The following is a 20,910-nucleotide window of genomic DNA, read 5'->3' on the forward strand; positions in this document are numbered from 1 at the left end:
ACAAAATAATAAACAATATTTCACTTATACTAGTAATGTCTTCAAAACACTGCAAACGCGTTGCTTTTAAATTTAGTAATATTGCAGAAAATGTCATTGTTAATTTTTTCACTTTTAAAGTATTCGCTCTTCTGATTTGTCCGCTCGATTAGATTCTGCTTCTATTTTCTCTTGATTTTTATCCATCTCTATCTGAACAACCTCTTTGAGTAGTCCCCATAACGCGTTCCTGTCGACAACCAAAAGTTGGTCGTTTTTGACGGGCAAGAATTTGGCAGGAGGTGACTCTGACACAAGCTCCAAAGTTGTTTCAGAAATTGGCACTGAAGGAATATGATGTTTTTCTCGGTTTATGGACTTTGGCATCGGCGGTGGTTGATATGGAGTCGTTGGTGGTGTAGATATCGTAGGAATGCTTCCATTATTCGTAGAATTTACGATTTTAATATTGTTATTTGAATTAATGGTGACAGTATCGAAAATTGAATGCATGTTCGTTTCCCGCTCTGATATAATACCGGATGACATTGTTAATATTTCTTCAGTAGATTCAATACTTGCGACTGTACTTTTTTCCAATATTGATGAAGCAATTTCTGATTTTACATCAACATCTTTTTCTTCTAGTATAATAACGTCACCAATAGGATGTTCTGTTGTTGTGGACAAACTCACATCGGACAAACTGTTTGTAGTACTACTCTTGACAGTTCCTTCTGTAATTGAATACATTTGTGAAACTTTCACTTCTTTAAGTGTTGTAATTATTGGAAGTACAGTACTTGAACTTACATAAAATGAATTGAGCATTATTTTATTGGGCTTATTAAACATTGTATGGTTATCTCCATAAGTGTGTTTCAATGTCCCCTTTTTCCTAGTTGTTGGTTGTTTTTTCTGATATGGCTGCTTTTTGTCTAAATCATACAGCATCTTAGCAATATTTGATTTCTTGATTCCTACAACCTTTTGCTGAATTACAATCTCATCACCACTTCTATTGACTTTTTGTACCACACTGGAATTATTTTTAATTTGATTTATTTCATATGAGTCGTTGACAATCACGAGTGAGGGCACAATAATTGGCACATCTTTTGGAGCATTGCTACTATTTGTAGTAAAGATTTCTGATTCATCGGAAGTTTGGTTTTTAACACCAACTACTTCTTCATTATCATTTGTATCAATATTTATTGACTCATTCTCAATTGGGTTAATTGTTGTATCGATTATTTCTCTGGCCCTGTTATGGCATATCTTCCCACATTCACATATATTTGGTAGATCTTGCCCTACATTTGGAATTCCACTGTCTGTCTTCCCGAACCAAGTTATTAGGTCATCTTCTGTGATGCCCTTCAAAAGAAGACTTCCTGGTTTTGTGTGGAAGAATACTTCGGCTGCAAGATCTGGTCTAGTTGCTGGATAGATGCTGGCAAACGCTGGACGGAGGGAACTGAGAACAAATGTTGATCTTGCTTGGTAGTTGATGCAGACTGGGCATGAAGAGCTTATCTGGAATTGTAAACATGAAATTATGAATGAAAAGTAAGTACCTAAGTATCTTCTTAAATAATATTGATTTTAATAGTTAATATTTATGTCTAACGAGAATGAGAATATTGTATAATGTATACCCAGATTTATAAAATTAAAATGTTTCAAAAAACACAAGAATCAAAGCTTATCTATTTCTTCAATTTAAATAAGCTGTGTTTAAATTAAAATAACAGTTTACGTAGTGTAATGCAATTTTAATATAATATAACAATTTATCCTGATTCCTAATAAAAAGTAGGCACCCACTTACATTGGCAAAAGCGAACCAAATAAAGTTATCTTTGAATCCATGCTGCAGGTCTGCAAAAGTTCCTCCATCCACCACGACCGGACTGACACTCACGAGTTCATATCCTGAGAATAAAGTGACTTCCAAACGAAGAACTCCTGAACGATCCTGACTTTTCCATCTGAAATTATTATTGTCTCACATTAATTTTATTTTATAAAAAAAAAATCATTTATTTTCACAGAGGCATCTATTGAATTCATACTAAACAATTTTAATGAATTATCTGTATTTCATCGATAGATGGCATTAGTTTATGGTGTAAATTTCTGCTACATTACTATAAAAAATATTTTTATATTAAAATAGATAGACTGTTCTTTTTATTATATTATCAAAGTATTTTTATTTTGCTTTTAAGAAATATTATAAATAAAAACCTGAAACATGTCTTGACATTCAACGTAGGAAGCTTCCCTTGCAGTTCTTCTAGCGAGCTTCGTTCTGGCCTTATCTCTTCAATAACAGCTGACCAGAGTGTGAGAAGAGCATTGTCTGCTGATGGAGTGTATGTGGAATAGGTGATGCGGCCCTGAAAATTGATTGTTTTTTATTGTATATTTTTTACCATTTTTTTCAGGTTCACAACCTATCAATAGCGAAGTTTACCTGTCAAACGGAATTAAACGATGAGGTAAAACAACGAGCAAACGAAATAGTAATATGTAGATGTACGCTTATACAGTAAAGTTATCAATATACATAATAATATTGTAATATAGATACTTTGTATGAATTGTAACATAAAATCTAGTAACATGTGGCAATAATTATTGGTGCTTGGTATTTTCCGATGTGGAATAAACTGAACTGTTATTTTTGTTTAGAACTTTTTGATTTTTCCGTAGGAAGGTGCTTATTATTTTCATAAAAATATTTCTTATGATTAGCGTCATTTTATCGGTAAAAAAGAAACGATACTTCAAAATATTGATACTTATTTGACAGCCCTACGGTTGTAGACAAATAATATTATATTATTTCGATAGATTTTCCTATCGTAATTTCATTAAGGGTGATGCTTATACTATCAGAGGCGAAAAGAGGCACCTAACGGAAAAATACGAAGCTTGAAATTTGAGACTTTTTTTGATAATTTACAATTTCAACTGTAGTAATTAATAAATATGTATCTGGAAACACTAAAAAGATTTTTTATTTTTTTTTTAAATTTAAAGATAAACTGGCAATTGTAAAAAAATGTAATAAAATGTGAATTCGTTGCAGGGTCAAATCTTATTATTACATTATATTTTATGGCCATATTTATTATTAAAATTTAGTTTATTAAGTTTTAGATTTTATGTGGTGTAGATTTTTGACTAATTCATCGTTTTAATATTTTTTATATATATTTTAAAAAACATCGATTTTAAAAAATATATAAATGTGTATAACTTGAAATCCTTTTTATTTATATCAAATTTTATTTTAGGCATGGTCACAATATTGAAGCTCGAGTTGATATAAATAAAAAAAAAAAAAAAAAATCTTTTTAATGTTTTCGGATACATATTTATTAAATAATACAGTTGAAATTGTAAATTATCAAAAACAAATCTCAAATTGCAAGCTTCGTATATTTCCGCTAGGTTCTCTGCTGGCATGCGTCTCCCCCATAAGTAGAATTCGTTCTTTTTGTGGCAATTAATCCATTGATTGTATTATATGTTATATTATTAAATCAACCGTTAAATAATTGTACAGTAATTTTGGCCATTCAAATAAAAAAATAAAAATATTGTTACTTACTAAAAAAAAACATAATATGTTCGATATTTTTTTTTGTTTTTATATAAAAATAGTGTTTGATATATATTAATATTATCTTAACAGTCTTTACGTCAAGAAAAAGCAGTAAAGAGAATATTTATTTTTTCGACCATGTCCAATCCTAATAGGATCATAATTATGGGCCTCCACAGAGTAGAGGTTTGTATTAACAGATTTTGTTTTTTACGAGAAATGGATGTCAGCCACTTGCTCAACCTATAAGGTCCATACCCTGACTCACACACAAATTTAAAAACAATGTGTGTACTTGCCACACCCAGGATTCGAACCTGGGACCCACGGCGTTATAGTCCAACGCTTAAGCCACGCGGCCACTATAGGCCATCAATATAGATAGGCGGTCAATATAGATTGTTTATTAAAATTATTACTTTTACCATAACTAATTGATAGGGACTTAAAAATACCTGGACTGTGGCACACCCTGCTCCAGTAGCATAGACAAACACCTTAGTGGGAAGAGAAGGAAGATGAAGATGTCGAGCTGGATGATTAGCTTTTAGCTCTACTGTGTCTGTGAGTTCCATTCCTGCCGTTGCCAAGGATACGGTTAGCGAACGATGCCTGAAACAAAAAGCAATAAAGATAAAATAACATGCTTTAGTTATTCATATAAAAACAGAGAACATCGCACGTCTATATTCCCTAAAGCATTTCACATTCTGTATATAGATAGAATAGGTACTGAATAAAAATATTTCAAATAAATTTAAAAGTTTGTCATTTTTTGGATACCTATATAAATCTACCTACGTATTTTTTGATTTTGTTGTTATTGATTCAAAATATTGGATCATTTCACAGTTGAATAATAGCCTCTCCAAACTTATTTTTTTGTCTCGCTACTGTGTGTTAATTTATCTCATACTTCCGTGGAGCTTAGTAATGATCAATCTATAGGTCTTTCAGAAGCTTTCTACCTATTTGGTACCATTTTATTTATTTATTTAAGGAAACAAATCATTGTGGATATAATAAATCTAAATACAAAACAACATGAGATTTACATTATTACAAATATTACCCTCACAAGAGAGAAGAAGAAAACATAAAAAACGTATAATTTTATACTACAGAAAAATAAAATTTCATAAAAATATACATAACATTTCGGGAACGCGTTTAGTCTTGCACTCCTTGCTAATGGTGCCTGATAGGCTTGACACGATGAAACGGTTCCAACCCAGAATAGATTATGGCTGCGACTACGTAAGTCATTGACAGGAGCATATAAATTCAAATTATTTAGGATACCAGGCTTGCAAACCATCCCTCGCGATAACAGGCAAAAATGTCTCAAGAACAGAAGTGACCTACGAGATTCAAGAGAGTGAAAAGTAAGCATGCCGTGTAGAAAGGCAGTCGGAAAATAATCATTTGACGATTTATCGAGAGGAAAATAGTTATGTCTTAAGGGCTATGCTTATACCAGCAGAGGCACCTAGCGGAAAAGTACGAGGCTTACAACTTGAGTAATTTTTTTGATAATTTACAATTTAAATTGTATTGATTAATAAATATGTATCTGAAAACACTAAAGTTTTTTCAGTCAAAGATAAACTTACAATTGTAAAAAATATATTGTGAATTTATCACATATTTATGTCAACAGTTGCATTATTGTTACATTATTTATTTATTTATAATAAAAATTTAGTTTTAAATTTTTTACCGTGTAGATTTTTGACTAATTCATCGTTTTAATTTTTTTTTATATTTATTTTAAAAAACATGGATTTTTATAAAAATATAAACGTGTATAACTTGAAATCATTTTTATTTATATTTGTATAATGTTACTTTAAAAACTTCTACGTTTTTTGAAGAGAAGACAAAATGAAAAAACTTGGGGTATAACATTAAAATATATTATAGATATCTGTCGTATTTTTAATGCAATTCACAAGTAGAGTTAATATACAATTTTTAAATTAAACACCTACCTGTCGTACGCGAGTGTAGAAAATCCAGAAAAGGCCTTGATGGCTTGGTACAGAAGCTCAGTATGTCTATCAAGAAGGTGTGATCGATAGAAGAGATATCTGGCGACTGGTTCAGCACTCCTCAGATCGCCAAGTTCTGTGTAGACCAGCAGGCAACATAACGATGCCCTGAAGTCTTCTAGGCTTGCTGTAAAATAAAAGATTTCATTAAGTATATTATATACATAAAAAAACCTGTCTTCGCTCTTGTATTATGTTGTCCGAGGCTGATTGACATAATTTTTTTTATACGCGGTTTTTCTTATATGACAAGAGAAAGTTGAATGATCCATTTCCACGACGTTTTTTGCATGATTCATATGTATCTATGTATCTGTAATAAAATCTGTACGTAAGGGCATTTAAAAATTGTGGCTATAAACTTATAATATTATTATGTATGCACGCATAACCGCTGGTTTTCACGGCTTGTTTTTTTAATAATGTGCATACGTATGATACACTGGTGTTTGAATATTTTATTAGGCGTAGAAAATAAAGTTGATACAATGAATACTTACTTAGCAGTGGTGGATTGACGCGTCGGGTGGAATCCTCTTCATAAAGCCAGTCTGCATCACGGCGTGGCAATGGATGAGGCCATCCAAAGTCTCCTTCTTCGGTGGTCGAAGCATTACGCAGCTTTTCGAGGGCTTCGGGTACCATGGGGCTCCTGAAAGTAAATGATACATTAATGTTATAATATAATACTATTCAAAAAATTATTAACAACTATTCTGCCCCGTAAAAAAAAGCAGCTAACTATTTTCCAAAGTCACATTTTAAGATAATGAGACCTTCAAGTTTTTTCAACATTTCTTAAGAAAATTGTCAATAATGTGGAAAAATATTTTGATTTACGGTATAAGCAAAAACCAATATATTTTTAATCGATGCTGTATTTTTGCTTATGAATCTCTTTATACGGTCTTCTTGTTTAGAATAAATATAGGTACACTTAGTATATTTTTAATAAAGCATGTATGACTGCTTCAGTAATGAATACAAAAAAATAAATGGGAGGTACAAATTGTACAAGACCTGACGCCATCTATATATCAAATGTTATACCTTGATTTAAATTACATATAAAATGGTAAGTATCCATCGGTTGACAGAAACTTTGTACCCTTAGATATTATATTGGAGAAATTAGCAAGGAAAGCACTAATGATAGAGTATACACCCGGGTAGCGAAAGATGTAAATTAGAATACCACTCGATCCAAGATTTTTTCTTCGATTTTTTAAGTACATAATATTATGTCTCTGAAGCATTTACTACTTACCTAGTATATACCCTCATATTCTTAATAAATATAATATATCATCTTTATGTTCATCGTTTAATAATATTTATGGTTCTTGTCGATTTACAGGAAGCCAGCGGCAAACCAATTTTGAAAAAAAGCCGATATACTGGATTATTTGTTAGATTATGTTAGGTTAAGTTAGGTTAGGTGAATTCATGAATTTTGCCAAAATCGGCTATGAAAATCAGCGCGGTTCCCGCCTAGTTTCCTGTAAATCGACTTGTACCATATTATTTATAAATACAAATAATATCTTTCGACAAGCGTCCGCGATCGTTAAATTTGTAAAAAAAAGTGCAAGATTTATAAGTCTGTGTGTTAGGACAAAATATAATTATAAATGAAGGTATTTACTGTGATAAGACCAATGCGTAGACAAGCGAAGCAAGTGGATGAGACGACGTTACTGTGTGAAGATTTGCTTCGAGGTAAGTCTTAGCTTTCAGTATTGTATCAGAATCCAGCTGAAAATAGATATGTATTAGAATATTCAAAAACCAGATTGATCTCTCGTTAAATATATATGGTAAATATACAACTGATTAAGAAGATTACTGAAGTAAAAGTTTATTATATGAGGTTATATTAAATGATTACGGGTTATTGTCCTGGAATTCGGACCTGCCAAAGTTAGTTAATTAGTTGGCCTATATATCATATATTATATATGTCATAATATTTTGACCATAAACTCCCAACTAATTTACGGTGGGAGATTGGGGAGTCTGCAGCGTGTTGCATCTGCAAAAATTGTCAAGGCCTCAAACTAATTGCAGTAATAAGTATAATTGATATAATTAATAATATTTTGTCCATACAATGGTTATAATAGCAAATACTTTGGTAGGTATCAGATTTAATAACTTTGACTTTGTACAATATATAAGCTGGGTTCAGAACATGAAACTATCAATTTTGTTATTAAAAATGCAGTCATCATGTAAGTTTCATATGTTATAATAGTACGCTTACTTATATGAAACACCACTATTACAAAGAATTATTGGTAAAATTTGGATAACACTATTTTAGACCACACAGTTTTTCTCCACCATCCGAGTTGTCTCCAAACTCTTAAATATACTGTGGCGTAACGAATGAGACGCGTCCTTCAAAGTTGTGACGGGAGTGACCCAGGAATAAATCCCAAGACCCTGGCCTGGTATGAATGGCGTGCACTAGAGAGTATAAAATTTTTAATCTGAATATTTTAAATATTATTCTCTCATGTCCTAAAACGCTGTAAACTTTCTAAACGCTGTAAACTTTGTGAATGATGATTATTTAACCCTCGAGGAAACCAGGTAGTAATAGCCAAATTACCCAGTAGCACGTTTATTTGACGCAAATGACGCAACCAATTCGTCAAACCATTTAAAAGGGGCCTCCGCAGAGTTAAACCAGTCACATAGTCATTAAATTATATTTAGATTTAAAAAAAAAAGATGCGCATTTTTCAAAAACTGAGTGTATAATATTACCCAAAGCATACTAGCATTCTGGCATTTATTATTTGGAATGTAACAATACTTTTTATCTCATGGGGCCTCTAAATTAGAGCCCCGCCCCATAATATGATAAAAAGATGAGTTTGTTCCTTTCAATTGACATTATGGACATATGCGATTTGCCACATAAGTATGAAAAAGATTTTGTTATGAGTATTATACTATTTTAGACCATTAAATATTAATTAATATAAAAAATATATAGGTATAACCACCTCATTTTCCATGCCGATCTCCAATAATGTTGCTAACGTCTCTGCTGTGACTTCTACATTCCTTTCAAGCTCCAAAACTTCTTTAGAAAGATTCTTCCACTTCTCCACAATGCCATAATCTAACTCTTCGTAAGCGTTTACAGGTCCTCGCTTGATGGAGTTCGTCTCCAAATCTGCTTCGGTGGTCAGAAGGGATATCTTCACATCGGCTGGTAAAGGTGTGAAGCTTCCATCGTCTTCTTGTCGTAATTGCACCCATCTTTTGATAGATTGAAGAAGTTCAGGATCTATTCCGAAATATGCCTGGGTTTTGGTGAGGACCTCTAGCACGTGGACAGTCGCTAGATGGCTGCTCATGCTCTGGTGGTCGCTGAACGAGTTGTCATTCTTGCGGAAGGACAGTAGTTTTTGAATCTGAAAGTTTAAAATATTTCTTATTGGTAACTATTGTTTTAGAGGGTATTTTTCTAATAAATATTGTTTATAATTGTTTTTTAAAGATAAATATTGTTATTCTTGACGTTCTCTAAGAGTTTTATTTATTTAGTATTTAGGTATGTTAGGACCCACAACAGCGTTTATAAAATAAACTCGACTTACACAAGTGGAATATATTAATACCCGAAGTGATTTGTTTGAACAAAATAATTACTCCCATAATGGGTTTTATCAATAAGACGTTAGCTCTAGTACTGCTGGGAGAACTTTTCAGAAGAATAGTTTAAGGAATAATATTAATATTAATACTATATCGACTGAAGGTACTTGATGGAATTTGAATTTAAATTCGAATGGATTCAAGCTCTGTACTATTCCATTTAAGTCGTTTTTTGCGACCCGGGTTTCGCCTTTCGGCATCTTCAGGCGCCGTGTACACTCACCAAAGGTAAACATACACTGAAAACGAACTCTCTTCATTATATAAGCTAGAATAATATTAATATTTCAATATGTTTTGTTATATCATAAGGTTCAGCATATGCCATGAAAATATATTTTAGACGTTATTTTGATAAAAATTGTTTTTTATTAAAAATTTAAGACTTTCTATTATAATTGTAGTACATATATTTTTCTGAATTTTAAAGTTCTTCTAGTGTTATTATATTTTTTTCTTTTCAAAATTTTAGTAGATGACGTCATTTACTTATGTACTCAAACAGAAAAATGTTTAATTAAGTCAATAAATGCACTATAATGTAACTAATATAGTTTTCTCACCTGCCCGGGTACATTCCTCAAGGTCTCCTCATGCTTAGTAGCATTTTCCTTCTGTAATGAAAGCAATGGAGCCAGCACAGCAGTAGCGGCCGCCAAACTAGACGGTGAAATAGCCGACGCATCAAAGCCAAGCCCTGCCCATGGGAGGGCGAGGCCTCCAGCTACCAGAAGCTCGCCTGCTGCAGAACCTGGTACTGCCCAGCGTGGGAGAGATAGCTGAACAACTTGGGAGAAGCCAGCTTCATCGTTAAAGTTCCAGACCCTAAATAAGTTTAAAAAAAAATAGTTAAAATAGTATACTCTCATTATACTAAATATAATATTATTCATAACTATCGAAAATGTGTAGTTGTCTAACTGGACAAACTAGTCTTTATGTATAATTAATCAATTGTGGTTTTATTCAATGGCTTATTTTAGAATATACAGTATATGAAATTAAATTAAGTCTAAAACATTTTGAATGATCAGCCACTTTCCTTTCTCATTAAACAAACCATTTGTTTGTTACAATAATGCTAGAAATACATTACCATCACGTTACGTGAGCACAAGTGAGCTCATGGCAATCTTGCATCATAGGCGATATTATTTTGCTTGATATTTAAATATATAAGAACCAAACTGAAAATGATTTGGAAGGGAACCATATACATAATGATTTTGTAGATCAGTTTTTATTATTGAATGTTCTGATGTTTTTAGCAAATGAGCTCACGTGAAGTTATGATAGTCAGTTTCAAACTTAATGAACATCGGTTAAATGTTTTACCTTTAGGTATTTTTTACCTTTTTGTGAATTCCTGAAGAACTACTGCTTTCTAACATTTTTGCATTATCGAAATGTGGAACTTATTAATTTTAAATATTCTATACTCGAAATAATATAAACTTTCACCCTTGTGACTGTGTACTTGAGAATTTTTCTCCTATTCATCTATTATGGACTTGGCTGATTATGAAATCTAGCGACACAAATGCAGTAAATATTTATTCAATATGAAATTGTAATTATATTATAGAATTAAAATTGACCGTGTTTATTGTTGCTGATGTAAGTATATTTATTGTAAATTTGTAACTATGTAATAATATATTTATTTTAATATGTCTTATAAAAAAGCTACTTATATCAGATTAATATAATTAGGTGTTATTAATATTTTTTTGGAAAGTATAATATCATAGTATAGTGTATTTTACCTGAATTCAGCCTGTTGTCCCCAAGCCGTCGAAAAACCAACGTGTCTGACGCGATGGGCAGCGTCGAGACGCCACTTAGCCAATGCGTCGCTGGCTGGTACAGCGCCACGACCTGCAGAAAGAGATCCTCGCTCCCAAGATACCCAGAAAGTCCTGAAGGAGCCACCGGATAGAGTGTCTGGTGTTGGGGCTGATGATAAATGGACACCGTATCCTGGAATAGATTTAACAGACATTGTTATTAGTATTTTACAAAATGATAACAACGTCTTTTCATAAAAATATTTGTATGGGTTAGAAATTATTGTTTAACAGTAGGCATTTGAATATGAGGGTATTAGTTTTTAAATCAGTAACCTCAATTTATATTTTTTTGATATTTTTCTTGATTCAGATTCTGTAAGAACTTTTTTTATATTACATTCATAAATATCAAATTCAGCCTCGTTTGTAAGTTAAATAGAATTAAGCCTTAGAATGATTGCAAAGTCGTTATAATGAATATTTATTCATTTTATTTTAATTAGTTTAATGAAATTTTATTTCGCTTTTCGCTTTTTCTAAGAGTTCCTCTACTCTATGGAGGCCCATATGATCCTATTAGGATCGGACATAGTCGAAAAAAAAATATGTTTGCACAATTAAAATATTATTCTATTTGCAGTACCAAATGTGCTTAAATAAGGAGGTTACCAACTATTATATTTTAATTATTTCAAGCAACACTGGTTTTGCCTTTCGGCATCTTCACGCATAAGCTAATAGATGGCAAATATATTCTGTAGCAGAGGCTTCGCGTGTTGTCCACACGCTACAAACGGACATGTAGTAAGAAGAAAAAGGTAGTTTGTGTCTGAAGATAGCAAAAAATGAAACCAACAGATTTAGAAGGAGGATCTTAAAAGTGTATTCTCACTCAGAAGATGAGAAGCAATATTATGAATACGGCTCGCAGTCAAAATCTCGGTAAAAAAGTAGGTGTTTATTCAAATAATATGGTAATATAGGAGAGAAAACAGTATTAATACAACATTCGAGTAGTAACTACGTACCTACTTTACAAAGACAATAAAGCCGCCGCACAAAGTAAAACAGCAAAACATTTCCAGTCCCGAACACGATTAAACTTTCCTAATAACTTGGCTCAATCTTCTCCCTAACAATAAATAACTTGGCCGGATTGCCAAGTTTTCCGCGGTGTCCGTCACAGTCGCGGGAAGGTAGGCGGCTTACACTTTGATTTGAATAGCGCCCCTGTGCGGTGGCTTAGCGCCCCGGGCGTTTCGGGAGCCGCCCCTGGACGGTAAGTTCGTCTCGCAGAAATCCGTCTGTGAAGATTTGTCCCGAGAGATTTTGACGTTTGCCGACTGTGCGTCGCCGCACATTTTCAATACATTTTTCTTTAAATGAAACGATGGAAGAAAGTTTTAAGTGGTTTTAATGAATGTATGAATAATGTCTTTGTGACAATAACTATTTGAAAGGGCCTTTTGTATACTTATACCTAATAAAAAATTATGTATCGTACGATCTATAATATGTAATAGTTAATGGAGTTGACAGCATAATGAATATCATCACCATCGGCACTACACTTTGTAATACAATACCGGTATTAAATAAAACGGAATCCCGGTATTCATAGAGACAGAAAATACCGATTTTAAAAATCCAAAATACCGATATTTACAACGTTTTTATCAGCTCGTATTCTTGTTTGTCCAGTACAAATCTTGCAATCGATTTTTAACTAACTTCCCGACTAGCTAGACATTTGAAACTTTTATAATATGTCAGAACATGATGTCAATGGATTCTTTTAATACTTTTAGCCATCTTTAAGCAGAATTGAATTCATTTTCGATTAATTCTGTTTTGTATGGAAAGTTATTTCAGAAAAATCCGTAAAAAGTAAAAGACTCTCATTGGTTGCTAAGAGGGTGGTCCTAGCAACTAAATTATTAATATATCGTCGCTTAAGAAATAACACCGCGGAAGTCAATTAATTAAAATTTTCAGGGAAAACAAAAAAACTTTTTTTTAACTAAACACAAAAAAAAATAAGTTAAAAGGTATCAATTTTCAATTTTTTGAGACGTTTTTTGTTTTCCCTGAAAATTTTTATTAATTGACTTCCGCGGTGTTGTTTCTTAAGCGACGATATACGTGCGTTACTATGGAAATCAAAATTAAATGTCAAAATGACATTTCAGTATTCTATATTTGTTTGTTTGTTTGTTTTGTATTTACTTCATATCAAGTACAAGTTGGAGCGTATTGACCATAATAATTCAACAGAAAATTTAAAAACGTTGTATATAAAAAGTTCTTTTTATCTTGAAATTATTTTTATATTATTATAAAAAGGGTGAAAATGCCAACGCTGTATCTAAAATTACCGAATCATTTCTTTTGAGGAATACCGGTATTAATTCCGGTTTACAATTTGAAATTGACATACCGGTAGGTATTGTTCTTTTATTCGGTACCTATTTGCAGTCCCTACTACAACCCAATGAGGGTTTTGGCCATCTCCAGGAAACGTTCATTCACCACTTTATCTACAGGGTTCTTAGCATACTGTGCCTTTGTTTACACAGTACAGTCACAGTAGTATAATAATTATGTCACCTAACTTTTATATTCCTTTCTGGTATCCATATTGAAAAGAACCCCTTTTGGTAGTTGTATGTCTAATATTATATACATGACACATGCTCTGCTTGACGGAATCGCCTCACTATAATGCAATAGCTGGTCATCATACGACGTTTGTAGGTCGTTGTAATATCTTCCTAGCATACGGCTCCTCAATATCGTCCAAATATGTCCAGTTTCTTTTAATGTTATTATTTTTCCTGGTAATGGTTTTGTAAAATATTATATTATTATTAATTTCCTTGAGAGAATTATGCTTGGTTTATATTTCTTAATTTATTTGCAGGATTTTCCACATGTTTAGTTTTAACCATGAAAATATTTTGAATTGGTGACAAATATTTTTATAAAGCTTTTTGCTACTATTTGAAAATATTTTAAAACATACTAGTCTTTGCAAGCATCATAGTATTAAGTATTATTATGTATTTTTTACCAAAAAGTAACAATGAAGAAAATTAATATTATAACAGGGTTATTAAAAAAAAACCTTATAAAGTCTCTTAGAATGGATTAAATTACTAGCAGTAGCCCGCGACTTAATTAACTGATATATATACCTAATTAATAAATGAACTGATTGATTGTCATAATATTGATAACATAATATAAATTATTGATATATGTGTCGCTACATTTTAAAATCAGCCAAGTCCACCTTTAGGTATTTTTGACTTTTTTGTGAATTGCTGAAGAACTACTGCTTTCTAACATATCTGAAAATTATCAAAATGTGGAATTTATTAATTTTAAATATTCTATACTTGAAATAATATAAACTTTCACCCTTGCGAGTGTGTATTTGAGAAAAGCTGTTTTTCTCCTATACATCTGTTATGGAATTGGCTGATTTTGAAATCTAGAGACACGTATATTATTATGTACAATACTAGGAGAAGAAAAATTTTATTGTGTTTTTCCTCGCGAAAATCTGCGTACACTTATTGCATTTATCAATGCAATTTGTATCAGAAAAAATCTGGTTACAAAACCTTTGACGTCTCAAAAAATGATTTTCATCACAACGAATAAAATTATATACCAGCATGAAATATCAACGATCTCTCTAGCGCTGACGCAAGAGTAAGTAGCCGCCTCTGTGTGCCGTGACAAAAATGGCCTTTTTCTGGCGATTTACATAATTGCATCATGTCGCTTCTTAAATCCTGATTTTTATGTCAAATGTTGCTTTTAAACTATTTCAATAATATTTGTGGGTTGTTCTTTATTGCTGACTCTGTGAACATTGTGACCAATTAATAATTCTGTTAAAACTTCTATTATTTGTCTCGTGGTGTCTGATGTGGTATCATCGAATTGAAAACATATATTATTTATTCCATATTATCATATTAAGGGTCTAAAAAGTTTGTCGTCCACATGATTTTTCTGTAGTATCGTTGACAGATTCTGCAAAACTATTTTGTCAGCTGGATGCAGATATACTCGTATTCTTACTTACATTTGAATTTTTTAGGAGAGTTCTTTGAATCAAATTACTGAGATTATTTATTATTTTTATGTACGCATCATATTTTAGTAGGATTATTGATGAATAAAATGGTGCATACACTTTTCTATATAAATAATAAATAACTAAGGTAGACTGTTTAAAAAACTCTTCTTTGAAATATTTCAAATGTAAGTTAGAATAGTTCTGCATTCAGCTGACTTGGTTCTCAAAGAAATATAGACCAATGACCATTTTTGCACATCGTACATAATTTTGTTAGAAAGTAACAGTGTTTAATGAATTCTTCATAAGTTTTGGATGAAAATAGTGACAATTTACGCATGGTTCTTGATGTAGTGTGTACGTCCGTAATACATTTTGTACTATTTTGCTACATAATTTCACTATCTACACAATAATCACTAAAAAGAAAAAAAAGATGATTTAATAAATCATAAATGAACCGGAAAAGTAAAATTATTATAATATAATAATGATTTAATTGTATTAAGGCCCTGTTTAACTATATATATATATATATATATATATATAGAAAAGGTTTTATTTAACGTCTGTGACGTCTTGTATATTATATTTTTCTAATAATTTTCGGAGTCCAACTACCAGCTGATAAATTGTTCACGACTTGTCACAGGCTGTCCCAAAAGATAATGAAAACATCATAACCGAATCCCTTCATCACCTCCCTCTCCATCTTTCATCCTTCCCATCACTTTGTCTCCCTCCCCCACTACCGGAATACAAATTGAATTAAAAGTTTTGTCGTTACAACTTCTCAGCTGCTGAAACTTAAGCTTTTTTTTCTTACTACGCTCTGAGAAATGCCCTGTTTTTTTTATTGCTTAGTTTTATTACAATTTTATGCATTTCATGATACTTGAATCAAGTGAGCTTGATTCAAATTTGAGAAAATAGACGCTTTCGACATGACTTGGTAAGTTACTTTTACAACAAAAATACTTTGTGTTCTACTATACAATATTACACATCAGTGGTCGGTAAGCGGCGGTCTAAACATACATTTTTTGGCATATAAATGGTTGAACATAATATTGAATACGATTTATGAATAATTATCATACAAAAATGAATGAACAAATATATGAATGTTTGTGAACTCATTTATTTTAGATAGTAATGACGTACTCAATCAGTAATGGATGGAAAATAATATAATGAAACAATTAAAAATTATTTTCGTTGAAAAAAATGGAATTAATCAGTTTGGAAAGACGATCGTAGTGAAAGCACATGCATTTGTGAACAAGCGTTTTCTGCAATGGAATTTAAGAATAATAAATTTTATTATGTTGGTTTTTAAATAATGTTATTTTTATAAGTTATACTTTCATTAAAACCTATTCTAAATAACAAAAAAAATCTTTTGGCCTGACTGATGAACATCTGTGTGCCTCAATTTGAATTTCCACCTCAGGTTTTAAAGTAGATCAGATGATTTAGCTAAAGAAAAAGAGTCATTAAAAGTCACATTAAAAACCGACACATAATAATATTATATAGATACTTAAACTGGATTTAAATTTTAATATATTATTTTGGTTTTAACTTAATATTATGTGTTTATTCCGTTTTTTATTAATCATGTTTGTTTTATATTTTATACTTTGAAAGTTTCTGTATTTTTATAAATTTACTTAATAACCAAATATTTTTATTACAAGCTATTCCTTCTCTGACACTTGATGTACCTCTACTGTCAAAACGAAAAGTTGGCTGTGTTACAAATTTTAAAATATATCTCATAAAAATATATGTCACAGTCAGAAAATAAAACAATAATTTAGAAAGGTTTTTCGTCATTGAAAATAAGAAAGATTAATGTGGAAGAAGCAGATAGTTTACACTATGATTTGACCAAGTGAAGAACGCTACGTGTCTCTCAGTGCCTTCAGCTATGTGGAAAATGAAATGCAAAGATAGCTGACGAGACGTGACTGGGGAAATTTATGGAATTTAACAATATTTCATCAACAGTAAGTTAGGTACATGAAAACAAAGAATCCTTCTAAATCTAATGATATGTTATTACATAAATAATTAATAAAGTAAATGTAAATACAAAGTATACACATACGTTTCAATTACGTAACCTATTGGTATGATTCAATTAACAACTAAGCTCCTATCGCCTCTTTATTACTAAATACGATTTGATAATATTATGCAAACGTGGCTTTAATTTCTCGTTTCGCTCGTGGCAAAGTTTCTCATATAGTATCGTTTACAGTTTTACACTTTCATGGACGTTTCATTGATTGGTTTTGAAATGACGAGTTTCTGGGGTAATACATATTTTTTTGTATTTGCTACACAACTTACAGTAAAGAAAAAAGATGCCATTTTTCATAAATAAAATATTATAAAGACTCTTTCACACGGAGAGCTTAAGGGTGATGCTTGATGCTTGATGATCAAAAAAATGTCTCAAAATCAAGCTTCATATTTTTCTGATAGGTGCCTCTGGTAGATAGAAGCATCATCCTTAAATATGTCATCTAAGATATAATTAGTTAATTACTAACTAAACTCAATATTAATAACAAAAGAACATTCTTAGTTCATTTTCTCAAAGCAATAATACCAATACTGATCTACTGTAAATATTGTAAATAGATTGTTTCGAAATAATATAATTCTAAAACTGTTACATTTTTTCAATATGGTACCGATAACAAGACATCTTTAGTTATTAACCATCATCATAACTGGATGTATAATCCGGTCGAAACCTTGGGCGTCCTTCTGAAAAGATTCATAACACGTTAAAAAATGATTACTCTCAATCCAAATACAGATTGACAATTAATTATGATGTACATTTTATAGATGAAATATTCAAACGCAGTCTTTAAAACAAGTTATCTCCTCTCGGTTCAGAGCCTTAAATTACGTGAATTAAGAAATGTGTGGAAATATTTTTACTTACCATGGCTTCCTCGTCCAATCCAAGTAAGTGAGTTATCAGCATCCCCAAAAGTGACATGGTACATCTGGTCTGTGACACCTCGCTCATCGGAAAGAGCCACCCTGACAGTGTGCCCCGCCCTCACCTCGAACACAAGTGCTGCGCGGTTTCTAGGGGCGGATATCCATTCGTATTTGTATTTTTCTTTGGTCGAAATCAGCGTATGTTCTGAAAATATTACAACACGTATTTAATGTTTTTTTTTATCCAAACCACCATTAACATAGTATTATAAAAATACGCTTTTAACTATTATAAAGGCTGGTTCTAAATAGGCCGGGCATTGAAATGAGAGTTACGATGGTAGTGCTAGTTATTGATTATTTTCGAATGCAACACGGTAACTTATTTATAGTAAAGATTTTCAATTGTATATTTCGCATATTGAGCATAATAATTCAACAGAAAATTTAAAAACGTTATATATAAAAATTTCTTTTTATCTTGTAAATATTTAAAATATATTCAATAAAGACATGACACTAAGATTGCCTTAATTTAGAAATTATAATTTAACTAACAAAAAAACTTAATTCTAACAATATTAAGTGTCCAATTTTTCCTACCGTTTGCGCAGAAGTACGCGCTTTCTGTGTCAGTTCTGCGCAGTCCTTCAGATCGCACTTTGAGTAGTGCGGTTCGCACGACCTTGCCGGCGGCGTCGCCTTGGGCGGCTTCCGGTTCCGCCAGTCCTGGAGATGGCGGACCTGTCGTACATCCGGTGGCCTTGTAGCCGGATATCTCAGCTAGAACAACATAAACAATATTATATTATTATTATTACATAATTAAAATGGGTATTCAAACAACGAGATAATATATTCAGTATCTAATTAATATTTTGTTATTCACTTATAATTCACAATATTAAAGAATGTAACATTCTTTATTGAACATAAACAATTACAATATATAACTACTAGAAAAAATCTTTTTGAAAAAACCTCCTGAGAAAATTATAATATGTAATAACGAAATTTAGAAAGCGCTTCAGTGAGAATTATTAAACACTAGTTAACTTCCTCTCAATCAGATAGGAAACACGTCATAAATTAGTTGTTAGAGCAAATGGCCGTAAATTCCAGGAATCGCGGGTTCGAATCCCGCTGGGTCTCGTATTTTTTTAAAAAGATTTATTCCAGTGGTCATTATTTCTCTGATGTGTTTTCAAAAAATTTAAATCCTACTAGTCATAACAATAATTAATATCAATGAATATATTATTAAAAAACAAGTATAGGTACTTATTATTTATTTACTATTAATTAGGAATACATTACAAATAAATAAATAATTGTTATTTATTTAAAAAAAATCTTAGAGTAAGGTTATACACATCATTTTCAAATGCGACTTTGCACTCTTACAAGTACTAAGGAGTGGTTGTGAAATCTTGACCTGCCCAAACCAAACCATAATAATTAAGGTATTAAATGGGCGATTCGACAAAAATAGTGCACACTTTTATCATACTATTGTCATACTTATAAACGTTTTCGTTAAATTAAGAATACATACTATTATTACATAATATGGTGTTCGCTAGTTTTTTTTATTAAATTAAACCTTGCCTAAACCAAATCATAACAGATAAAAAAATATTCTTCTATCTATAAAATATCTAAAAGTATGTATGAATTGATAGCATAATTTGAGATATTTTATAGATGAACAAATATTGTTTGACTATTATCTATATTAGCTTGGTTTACGCAGACTTCAATTGAATTTTAAAAACTAACCGACACTATTTGCAATTTTTAGTCTTAGGTCACTGAAAATAAATACGTATGATTGACAAAATTTAGTGTGCACTATTTATCTCAGATCTATCCCTACCCTTCACTGCTATATAGTCAACCTGGGAACTGATAATCGATTTTTTGTTTTTTGAATTTTAATCTTACACTCTGAATCAATAAGTATATAAAGACAATACATAAAGAAGAAAATTATTTTTTCGTTAGAAAATAATAATAAAAATTAAACAGTTTTGCTAATTTTTATTATTAGGATATTAAATAATTCCAATTGACTTGGTCGCGTGTCGAATTCTATATTTGCGTTCCAGCGATGATTTAAACTCCTTTGATAAATAATTATTTTGAATTATTAAATAAGTGAAAATGTTTGTTTCATCGTCAATAAAATTATACATGTGTAAATAATGATATTTATTTTTGTCATACACATGTATAATAAGCTAAATTAAGGTAAATTACTGTTTGCGATTCTTTAGAATTTGTTTAATAAGGAAATTAATTCAGCTTAACTTAAAATAAATAATATAACACTGTACTTACAATGTTATTAAGTATAGAAATATTATATTATATACGGGTTAGAGATTGCAATACCGGTATTTTAAAACCGGCATTCTAGTATTTATCAATACCAAAATACCGGTTTTAAAAATCCAAAATACAGGATTTTTTGGTATTAAGAAAGCACACCTGTTTACGTTTTTGAAATTGAATTATACGTTATGTGTTGCTAAAATGTAAATATATTGACTGAATCCAACAAAGGTGAAATAACAATGAAACAAAATCCATCAAAATATGTTCACATAATAGTCGCGATGAATAAATTATCATGATAGTAATTGTGTCGCTACATTTCAAAACCAGCCAAGTCCACCTTTAGGTATTTTTGACTTTTCTGTGATTTGCGGAAGAACTAATGCTTTCTAACATTTCTACATT

At 31.2% G+C, this 20,910-nt stretch overlaps 1 protein-coding gene across 1 annotated transcript in view; it reads right to left on the reverse strand.

The window, feature by feature from the left end:
- The window catches only part of LOC147073442 (C3 and PZP-like alpha-2-macroglobulin domain-containing protein 8), a 652,526-nt gene continuing 631,616 nt past the window's right edge, over positions 1-20,910 (reverse strand). The window contains exons 16-27 of the mRNA XM_085945649.1: positions 18,772-18,951; positions 18,167-18,373; positions 11,088-11,301; positions 9,885-10,146; positions 8,664-9,077; positions 7,295-7,404; positions 6,150-6,301; positions 5,590-5,776; positions 4,054-4,210; positions 2,233-2,384; positions 1,814-1,973; positions 1-1,518 (exon numbers count right to left, since the gene is read on the reverse strand). Coding sequence (XP_085801775.1) covers positions 115-1,518; positions 1,814-1,973; positions 2,233-2,384; positions 4,054-4,210; positions 5,590-5,776; positions 6,150-6,301; positions 7,295-7,404; positions 8,664-9,077; positions 9,885-10,146; positions 11,088-11,301; positions 18,167-18,373; positions 18,772-18,951 — 3,599 coding nt within the window. The 3' untranslated portion in view covers positions 1-114. The remainder of the gene's footprint in view (positions 1,519-1,813; positions 1,974-2,232; positions 2,385-4,053; positions 4,211-5,589; positions 5,777-6,149; positions 6,302-7,294; positions 7,405-8,663; positions 9,078-9,884; positions 10,147-11,087; positions 11,302-18,166; positions 18,374-18,771; positions 18,952-20,910) is intronic.

Source organism: Rhyacophila brunnea, unplaced genomic scaffold, assembly GCF_057557595.1.
Source record: "Rhyacophila brunnea isolate RB1 unplaced genomic scaffold, BYU_Rbru_1.0 scaffold_18, whole genome shotgun sequence".
NCBI lineage: Eukaryota > Metazoa > Arthropoda > Insecta > Trichoptera > Rhyacophilidae > Rhyacophila > Rhyacophila brunnea.